General features: G+C 33.1%; 1 protein-coding gene and 1 long non-coding RNA gene across 2 annotated transcripts; one reads left to right on the top strand and one right to left on the bottom strand.

Annotated features, from left to right (window-relative positions):
• Positions 1-1,178: 1,178 nt before the first annotated feature.
• On the bottom strand, positions 1,179-3,084 carry LOC135843544 (uncharacterized). Its single transcript, XM_065361480.1, has 2 exons — positions 1,321-3,084; positions 1,179-1,211 (listed from the first exon to the last, which is right to left on the bottom strand). The coding sequence occupies exons 1-2, from the start codon at positions 3,082-3,084 to the stop codon at positions 1,179-1,181; spliced, it is 1,797 nt and encodes a 598-aa protein (XP_065217552.1).
• A 3,341-nt stretch (positions 3,085-6,425) lies between these two features.
• LOC135843774 (uncharacterized) lies at positions 6,426-8,390 on the top strand. Its single transcript, XR_010558381.1, has 2 exons — positions 6,426-6,998; positions 8,130-8,390. It is a non-coding gene; the product is annotated as an uncharacterized LOC135843774 (long non-coding RNA).
• Positions 8,391-11,138: the final 2,748 nt, after the last annotated feature.

The following is an 11,138-nucleotide window of genomic DNA, read 5'->3' on the forward strand; positions in this document are numbered from 1 at the left end:
ATTTATTAGTAATGCAGTGGAATTGAGTGCACAAAGAATTGTTTTTGATTTTACTACATTTTTGCTGAAATCATTACCATAGATATCTTCAATAAGATTTTTTGAAATGTACTTTTGTGGTATTTCAATTTTATCATCACTATCATTTATACTTCCATTTCCTATTGATAACAGCCAAGCATTAAAATGATTATTAGTGCACCTTATATTTTCAGTTAATGAAAAAAATTTAAAATGACGCCATAAAGAACTATATATTAAGCAGTGTTCAAGTATAACAGTAGCATTTGCTCTAGGAACCACAGGTAAAGTTTGTCTGAAATCACCACCTAAAATCATGATTTTATTTCCAAATTTACAATCATTTTGCATAATGAATCTCAATAATCTGTCAATACATTCTAAAATATATTTGTCCATCATAGAACATTCGTCAATAATTATCATTTGACATTTTTTCAATTCCTCAGCTTCTTTAGAACCAGCTTTTATATATGAAGTTGAATCATCTAAAATTGGAACAGGTAATTTGAATCCACTATGAGCAGTACGGCCATTTTCTAATAAAAGTGCAGCTATACCAGTCGTTGCAAATGAGAAAACAATTCCATGCTTACTTTGTACATATTGCATAATAGTATTATATATATAGGTTTTTCCACATCCTCCAGGTCCATCTACAAAAAAGCATCTCTGTGAACTATTTTTATTTTCAAATGCATTTTTTATTTCATTAAATATTATCAACTGTTTTTCATTTAACGAATCTATGCGTAATTGTAATGCTTGCTCATCAATTATTGGTGTGCAATTATTGGCATCTTCTTGTTCAGCTAAATTTTTCAACATTTCTCTATCAATTGGTAATTGTAATTTTTCACAAGAAGTGTTATGTAAATGTAAAAGTTTATCAATTTCTTCTAATGCTTTTTGCTTGGCAATAATGGGATCAGAATAATGTCGCTGAAAATCTTCTGATAATGCATCACTAAATTCATTCCATAAAATATTTGGATTGCTTTCAATACAAAACAGACAAATATAACAAAATGTATTTCTTAATTCTGCAGGCATTGCATAAACACTCATTTCTTGCAAAGTTTGAATATAACTGTTGTTGTTTGTAATGAGACCTTTTGCTAAAGCTGCTTCTTCAAACGTATTATAACAAATATTATTTACAGTTCGGATATCTTCATAACTTGTTGCACCTATACAATGTAAAAGTAATGTTCTCAGATAATATAATTCCACATTTTTTGAATTTACCATATACATACGTGATACAACATTAAAATGTTTTTTTCTTAGTGACCAAACCTGATTACTTTTATTAAACACATAATGTTGAGGTATTTCAGTATATTTATATTTTCTACTATGGTCATTCTTCTTATTCAATTCAAACCAAGCTAACAGAGTACTCTTAGTTCGTTGCAAACCTATTTCTTCGTTTCCTTTTTTAAACATCACATTTTGTTCGTCTGGTAAATGAACTTGTAAACGAATGACACTATGTGATCGATCATGTAACTTGAATTCAAATAATCTCCAAGCAGCTTCGCATGCACTTATATAACGACAATCTAGGTAGGATTCTATCTCATCATACAATAATAACGAAGTTCCTTGATGCATTATTTTAATACAAGCACAATCATAACCCTTGTAAATATATTTGAAAATATACTTTACACTTTTTACAGTTGTACATACTTCAACATTAATATGTGCATTATATTTCTTTGATAGGTACTTATTATAAGGAACAACATATCTATTATCATAGGTAACACCATTTTTAGTAATTTCGATATCATTTCTACGCCTATAAGAAGGATAACCTGCTCTATCCATACAAGTTTCATTGTGAAAAGTTTTTGGAAATCCTTTTACACATTTTCCATTTTCCATACAATAAGCATTAGGTTTCATTGCACCACAAGGACCATGAATCATATTATTTTTGACTATTTCATGTAATGCAGGATACACTTTAGGATCTGGAATTTCAGCACTAACAAATCTATCAATCATTTCACTACTCAATATTTTATCTTTCAAAATGAATAACATGTGAGCATGTGGTAAGCCTCGTTTTTGAAATTCAATAGTGTAAACATAACCACTTACTTCGCCAAATATTTTATTTTCGACAATATCGTGAATTAATTCTTTATGTTTCAATGAAAATACTCTGCATACTAAATCAGGTCTGTCACTTGCAGATTGTGAGTACAATAAATTATCTGATATTTCTGGCCATTTAGGATTGCAAGTAAATGTAATAAATAGGTCTGGGGATCCACATGTACTAACAATTGACATTGCATCTAAATACTTTTCTCTCATATTTCTAGGTGAACCTTCGAAAGAGCTAGGTAAAATAATTTGCTTTCCTACTTCACAAGCATTTTCCTCTGTTTTATTTCTCATATAATCCATTAAACCAGTATAGCTTTCAACACGCAAATCTTTTTGATGATTTCTCACAAAATTCAATCTATTGGCTTCAACTTGCACATAAGAATCTACAACATATTGTTGAAGTAATTTACCATAGTTAAGCAAAGGATTCTGTTGTTGAGTAGTTATAGATAATTTAGATTTTTTATATTGCAACATTGTAATGTGCTTTTCTTTTTCATCATCATTTTGAATATTACTAAGCATATTAGGCTCCCATCCAGGTTCTCCATATGGAAACATTAAAGTGTAACACATAGGGTCTAAATTACAGCTAAAACTATTGATATTTATGAAAGTATCATTATTCTCAGATTTTGGATAGATACGAATGTCACGTTGAAAAGGTGGAGCACCATCATTGTTTTTGAATATAACAGCTACTTCACTGCAATTTGGTAAATTATAGCGTCTACAATCGACAGTTCTATTTTGACGTATCATCATAGAAACATTGTTTTCAGTTACTGTTGTCTCAGAATTTTGTGACTGCCTACTTATTTCTTCATTTTCCAAAGTTTTTAACATTTTATAGCTTTTTGCATATGGATTAATTGACCGTATTACTAAATCCAACTCTTTTAATAAATCCTTGTCACATTCTTTATTGGCATTCATTTTTAAACGTTCATGCAATGCTTCCTCACTATCAAGAAAATATAACTGAGCATATTTTGGTGGTAATATTGATGAAGTTTGACAATGAGTAGTTTTATGATAAATTTGTCCATGAATTCTATAACAATAAGGCCCAGTACCAGAAAGTGTATCAATTTGAGCACCACATGACGCAAAGGATAATGCACTATTATATTGTCTGATATTTGTCATAAAATTTCGATGTTTGGGATGTAAAACATTGGTTAAAAGTTCTTGTATTAAAGTTATAGATTTTGGATGCTCAATTTTTACTTTACCTTTATGACAACAATTAGTATACTTACCATCTGAGGGCAATTCTCCTTTAAAATGTAGTGCTGAACAAATATTGCATTCATATTCAAGATTTCCACAATGATGTGATGGCATTTCATCTGAAAAATTATTATGATCAAAGGTAGTAAGATTGTAAGGAGAATTTTTCATTTTTTGTCTTTTATTATCAAAAGTATTATAAGCTTGTTGTATCCCATGTTTTCCTTTGTAATTAAATTTGCTATATGAATGATCAAGTTGAACAACATTAGCTGAAGCCTCTTCATCACAATCAGTTATCATCTGTTCAGTTTCACAATCATATAAAACAATTTCTTCAACAGTAGTAATATATTTCTCCATAGCTTCATCATTACCCACATCATTCTGGACATAAATATTTTCAGTAATGCCTTCATCATAAACTGCAGAATAAGTAATAGCAGAGGGGTCCATCATTTTTTCATAAATGGAAGAATATTCAATATTTAACCTATCAGTACAAGTATTCACAGGCCTACAATTACTCACATTATCATTTCTCAACTGAACAGTCTTACTTTGGTCTGCATAAGGAAATTCAATAATTAATTCTCTTCTAAGTAAATCCAGCAAATGATGTCGCATATCGCTTATTGAATAAGATAATTTTGTCACATCTCTTCCATATAATCTACTGGTTGCAAAAGCTAATGCAAATACACCACAGTCTTTCCCATTCGTTTGTTGTTGAACTTTTCTATGCACAAACTTAAGATTTTGAATATTTGTACTTTGTTTCAAAAATTTCATCTGATTCTCAGTTACAGAATTACGATTCAAACTGTCATACACATACATTATATTTTTTTTTCCAAATTCAAATAACACCCATGTCTTACATCATCCATATCAGACATTGGTCCATCAGGTAATATTTGTAAAAATTTCTTTCGTTTATCATTAAATTTATCAACGTAATTCCATGTTTCAGGATCCCATATACCCATGAGATAAACATTATTAAAATGCACAGAAAACCCTTGCCTATTAATGATTTCAAAAAATTCATTTATCCTATCACCACTTATGTAATCATTCATAATTTCGTTTTCAAGTTCCATTTTTATAAATGAATAATTGTATCCTGTTCAGTCAAAATTTAGAAATGTCAGAAAAATCAGATAACTTGGGCAAAATTTATTTACTGCTGTGATGTGATTGGCTGATAGATTTGAAATTTGATTATCAATTCAATTATTCAATCAATTCAATTATTCAATTAATTCGATAGGTTACTTGGTTACAATTCAATTGGTTACTAATTCAATCAATTCAATTATTCAATCAATTCAATTACTCAATTATTCAATTACTCAATTATTCAATTAATTCGATAGGTTACTTGGTTACAATTCAATTGGTTACTTGGTTACAATTCAATTGGTTACTTGGTTACTTGATTTGATGTGAAATGAATTAAAATTGTTTTTACACTTTTTATTTATTTTATTTCAATTTGATTTATTACAAGAAAAACTGTGGAAATCTAATTACAACAACATTGACATTTAAAAAAAAATAACAATATAAATATTCAGAAATTGATTTGTCTGCTTTTGTCTTCGTTAGGCGTTGGGTAGAAGCCTAGCCCACCTCTGTTCCTGAAAACAGTAAAAACACAGGTAAGATTAATGATGGATCATAATGCTAATTTCAAAAATGACACTTTTTCAAATTCACAATGTATTAGAATGAATTATGAATCGAAGGTGAGCATTTTTTATACTTGTAGGAGGTACACAGCCGAAATATCGTTATCATTACACTTACCAACAAATAAGGCAGGAAAAATTATGAACCACAGCTGTATATTGGCTGTATCTGTACTATAATCGAATTGTTTTGATTGAAAGTAAACGCAAATCGCCAAAATATGTAACTCTTGATGGTGCTAAAGGGAAAATATCACGACCCAGGACTCTGAACAATTATTTTTATTTACAACCTTAGTCTGCAATTCCTGCAATAACAGAAGAGATGCAAACTATGAAAATCAGCAAGCTACACTTGAGTTTTGTTACACAGCCGAAATATCGTTATCATCACACTTACCAGCAAATAAGGCAGAAAAAATTATCCACAGCTCTATCTGTACTATAATCGAATTGTTTTGATTGAAAATAACAGCAAATCGCCAAAATATGTAGCTCTTGATGTGCTAAAGGAAAAATATTACGACTCAGGACTCTGAACAATTATTTACGACCGTTGTCTGCAATTCCTGCAATGATAGAAGAGAAGCAAACTATGAAAATCAGCAAGCTACACTATGAGTTTCCTTTAAAATCTATGTATTCAACAGAATACTTACTTAATGACGTTGTATTGAACTGATCATAGAACTATTAAAAAAGGACACATAGTATTTGTATAAGCAGCGAACACGCTTTAAAAATTATACTACAAATACTAAAAGATAACGATGATCTTCTAAGCAATTAATAATTATTAATTATTTTCGTACAACGCTCCAACCAGATGAAAAAAAAATCAAAGGGAATCCATGAGGTGATAATTGATAATAAATTGCCTTGGGTTGGGGGATATTCTTGTCTGGTCTCTGCTCAAGGACATCAAACAACTTCGGAGATCATGGAGATGCAACTATTAATTTCTCATTTTTGTTGAAAAATACTTTCGCATACGTGTTATAGTACCATACATTCTTTCGATTAATTAATTACAAATCATTTAGTTGAAATTTCAAGTTGAAAATATTCGCATTTCAAATTTATTTTCGATTTAAATGAGTAATGAAAAAAAAAAAAAAAAAAAACTCGTTCGTGGGCACCTATTTCGCGTACCTACTAAACGCTGTAAACAAAACAAACCAACGCTGGGTAAATGGGTAACGTGAAAAAGCCAAAAAATTTACATACTTTCGCTACTGGGGATTGGATTTTTATATAATTAGATACTTAACTATAGGTATAAAATATACGAGTACATAGATAAAAAACAAATTCACGAGCACTTTTCACATAAATACTGAGTAGGTATTGTGCAAGCATTTTACGTCAACGAAAAATTTCACCACAACAACAACAGTGCTGAAAATCGGACCTATCTAGCTAAAAATTTCGCAAACATTTCGTTCGTTTGAATATTCGAGTTAAAAAATCACAAAATTTGGTGACATGGTGAAAATAACGTGACAATTTGACAGCAGTATTATCACAATTTCTTACTATATAAATAGCCAAACATCGCTAAATACACACTAAACGAGTCGGGAACATTGTGCGACGAAAACAAGTACCTACTTCAGTAAAGTCGAGTCACAAAGCAGCACAAAGATGAAACCAGTTCATTTATTATTGATGCTCATAGCAGTGCAGACATTCGCGCTGATTTCCGCCGGAAGTGATGACGAACAAAGCGGGGGAGCACTTAACAGCGTGGAGAAAGGTTTGGGTGTTGATGGGGGACTCGGAGGAGGAGCCAAGGGGGGCGCTGGCAACTACCCAGGCTACAGTGGCAGCAGCACCAACGGCGACAGTAACGACGACGACCCGGCCAAAGGTGCATAAAGCTAAAGCGACGAAGGCAGCGAGCTGCGAGCGTGGCAAATGGTTGTAAGTAAAACTCAACTTCACAATTCACTATGGAATTACCTTCCTGAACCACGATTCCCTTGATTTAGGGAATCCGATTCATTTGTAATGCAAATTCCCCAATTTCAGTATGTAGGAATCGAAATCTATTGCGATTCCGATCACCTCGCGATCCTTTTCACAATTCAGATTCCTTTTTCGTTTTTTGTCTTTTTATTCTTCTGTTCGATAAAAAATGTTGAATTGTCCTACTTACCTACTTCATATGTACGAGTTTCTCTAAAATATTGAATAAGGGTTGCAAAACAATTGAAAAATTAATTTTCGACACCCCACGAGCAAAAAAGTCACGGATTTTTGATTTATGGGAGAAAGGCGACATTTTACCCCTTATAATATGCAAGAGGCATTTTCACACCCGAGACTTGAATTCACCATCAGCTCCTCTCGGATGTAAAAAGGCCCCGTATTTAGGAATTCAAGAAGTCTTCTTTTAAATTCGCCACTTGCATATTTGTACAATTCTGTTGGTATGCCATCTTCTCCTGCAGCTTTTGCATTTTTTGCTGTTTTCAAAGCTTCTTGTAGCTCTTTAAATGAAAAGCAGTTTCGCACCCGAGAGTCAGGTTCACCATCAGCTCCTCTCGGATGTAAAAAGGCCCCGTGAGGTATACAAGTATATGGATCCAAAAGAAGCATCGTCATACCCAAGGGGGGCACTTTTACACCCAAGACCCGGGTTTGCAAAAGTTCCTCTCAGGTATGTGAATGCTGCATGCCCCACTCGGGTTTACACATACCCCTGGTGACCTCTTCATCACCGAGAAGGGCATTTTCACATTCGAAAGAGGCTAGATTTCCAAAATTCTGAAAATTGATACTCAAGTTAAGTAACTGCAGGATAAATTTTTTGAGTCACGAAATTTATTTTTGGAGTTCATTTAGCTCCAAATTCAAAATGGTGTCCTGAAAGTGAAAGGGAAGAGTGTAATTAAAACTTTAAAGATATTTCAAAACCTCCTAAACTGGTTTCTTATGCTACTTTTGATTTAATTTGACCCCGTACTCTCCTTCCCCCCTACTACTTTTTAACCATTTTGACGGTACCTAATCATTTTCTTGTTTTTTTTTTGTTTTTTTTTCTAATTACAGCATTCGTTCTTTAAGATATTCATTGAGAACTGTGAAACATTTCGTCTTCATTGCTACATTTCAACACGACGATTTATTATCAACCCTAACACTTCAGAACTGCTCAGAATTGGTTCATATTTATTCACATTTTAAATTTTAAGACATGATATTTTAATATTTTTAACGGGTTATGGGTGGTGTATAGTAGGTTTGTGTAGGTAACGACAATTTATGTTGCATACTACCTATACTTTAATAAAGGATTACTGCATTCTGAAATCGTTTCACTGAACCACAAACAGTTATCAGACTGTACACATGTAATTTTATTAGGAGATAAATCCAACTTTTCCACTATCTACAATTCTACAAAAAATGTTTTCAAATACTCAATCGTTCTAGTAGTTATTCTCATTTCAAAAAAAATGCCAATTTTTACAACAATTGAGTGGGTGGGAGCAAAAGTTTGCAATTGGTGTTTGAAACTCCTTACAAGGTAGTAAAGTACATATTTGGTGGAGAGGGGGTCAGAAACACGTGTCAGTGAAAGGGGGACCCTTTACCTGCAGCATTTTGGAAAGGGGACAACAATTTTTGATCCTATGGCATAATTTTTGTAGGGTGCACAAGTTTGAAAAACCTACATCTGTTGGTCTGTATGAGACCAATTTTTCGTTACTGCAACTTCAAAGGCGTAGAATTTTGAAACTAAGCATCCCAGGAAAATTTTACGCACACGAAATCGTCGAGAATTTAAATTGGTTACCGCCCATTTCCCCCAATCCATCAACCCGAAAACTAAAATTCCGCTTGCCGAACATCCGAAAAATATTTTCCCGAATCAATATACCCGAACATCATTTCCCCGAATGACAAATAATCGACAAAACATCCAGGAATTTTTATTGCAAAACACGTATCGAAAATTTTGAAGTTTTTTGTACATACAATTAAGAGTAGGTAAGTAGGTATTTTTTTTGAATTTTTTGGATCATTAATATTTGATCGAGCTGACGACGCGACGTTACCCTCTTCCTCCAACCCCTCTCCCAAACTGGTTTCTCCAGTAGATGTATCGAATTTCAAAAAAAAATGAGATAGAAAAAACCCATATTTTCGGGTTTTATTGCGCTCTCTCGGTTTTTAAAATTCTGCTTTAATGGAATTCTTATCGAAAAAATTCAGTTTTTTTAAAAAACTTCAATCATTTTTAAATCTGAGTGTATTTTTTCAATTTTTTGGGGTTACAAGAGGCGTTTTGATGATATCATGAAAATCAGTGTTGCCATTTTTTTTTTCGTACAAAAAATTAGCTAGAAAGGTTTTAAAATGTAGTTTTCATGTCGTTCCGACTCTCAAAAATCCTGAAAAAAATACCTAGGCCTATATTACGGACAACTTTTTGTGCTGAACAACGTATTAAAAAATTGGAATGACATTATGTCGTGAAATCGATTTAAAAAAAATTGAAAGTTTTAGTCCAGTAACTTAAGCAAAAAAATAGGGGCTATAGTGAATCTCTAGGCGGCAAGCTGATTTTTGGTATACTGGTCCATTTTGATGTCCTGAAAACGAATCCGAAAAGTCCCCAACTGTCCGAGGTGAGCTTTCCCCCCAAATTGTGGATCTTAGCCCCTAAAATCGGTTTTTGACCAATATATCGAAAACTATTGACTCTAGCGCAAAAATGTTTCAACAAAAGTTGTTCTACATCAAATTTCACATCGAATGAGCCATTGATCGGTTTTCCAGCCCCAAGGGGGGCGGACCTGCGACGCTTCAAACATAAGGGGGTTTGGAATTGCGCCATAATGTTTGGTGGTTAATACTGATCGTATTGCTTTCAATGGTTCAATAATGGTATGGGGATGGTTCTATTTATTTTTCTGAGGTACACAACGAACCACAGCGTCACCCCTCCCCCTCCTGCCCCCTCACCATTCAGTAATTAGCCGATATACGTACGTGAGGTGAATTTGAAATGTACTAAAAAAATGTAAAAATGTCGAATGGAATGTTGATACGAGTTTCAAACACCAATTTTAGCGTATTGTGACTACTTCTCCCCCTTTGTGGATCTTAGCCCCCCAACATAGGTTTTTGACCAATATATCAAAAAATATTTACTCTAGCGCAAAAATGGTTAAAACGAATGCTGTTCTATATCAAATTTCCCATCAGATGACCCATTGATTAATTTTTCAACCCCAAGGGGGGTGGACCAACCCCTCCTGCCCCCTCACCATTCAGTTATTTGCCGATATACGTATGTGAGGTGAATTGAAATGTTCTTTAAAAAAATGTAAAAATGTCGAATGGAATATTAATATGAGTTTAAAACGCCAATTTAAACGTAGTGAGACCAATTCTCCTCCTTTGTGGATCCCAAGCCCCCGAAACTTTTTTCCATCCGTTTTCTTCAATATTTGTCGAATTGGAAACATTCTGCAATTGGTATGTTCTAATTCATGGAATCGTTGCCTTGGAATGAACCTTCGTTCATATTTCGCATCTCTTAAGGGGGGGGTGACCCTAAATCATTGAATATGTACCTTCTCGTTCCTATAATTTTTAAATCTGCGTGAATAAAATTTCCAATTTAATCGCAATAAACAACGTAAATATTTGAGAGTGGGTAACTGATTAATTATACTTAGATTAAATGCATTAAAAAAATTCAAAATTTGATTATAATTTTAAACAATAAAAAATGCCTCTTTTCTCATAATTTGGATTTGGAAATGGGTAACGGTAGAGAGCTGGGGAATGCAGCGTCGTGTTCCTGGTTCAATTCTGAATCAAAATGCCAATTTTCGTTGTGCTTGTGCGATGTGGTGGCTTTTTAATCATGTTAGAATGAATAGTACTTTTGGAAGTCGGTCGGTGCGGCGAGCAATGAATTCGTTGAGCATTCACTGCGTCTATTTCACACAAATTTTGAAAATACGAGCTTCTAAACAGAGGTAATGACTCTCGAAAAATTGCCATCTTGGTTCAGAATTGAACATACACATAAAGTACATACAA

The sequence above is a fragment of the Planococcus citri genome, chromosome 4, assembly GCF_950023065.1.
Source record: "Planococcus citri chromosome 4, ihPlaCitr1.1, whole genome shotgun sequence".
NCBI lineage: Eukaryota > Metazoa > Arthropoda > Insecta > Hemiptera > Pseudococcidae > Planococcus > Planococcus citri.

Coding starts and splice junctions, on each gene's coding strand:
- LOC135843544 (XM_065361480.1), bottom strand. CDS start 3,084: ATGAATGCCAATAAAGAATGTGACAAGGATTTATTAAAAGAGTTGGAT. Junction 1,212..1,320: donor TGTTTAATAAAAGTAATCAG/GTTTGGTCACTA, acceptor TACATTGTATAG/GTGCAACAAGTTATGAAGAT.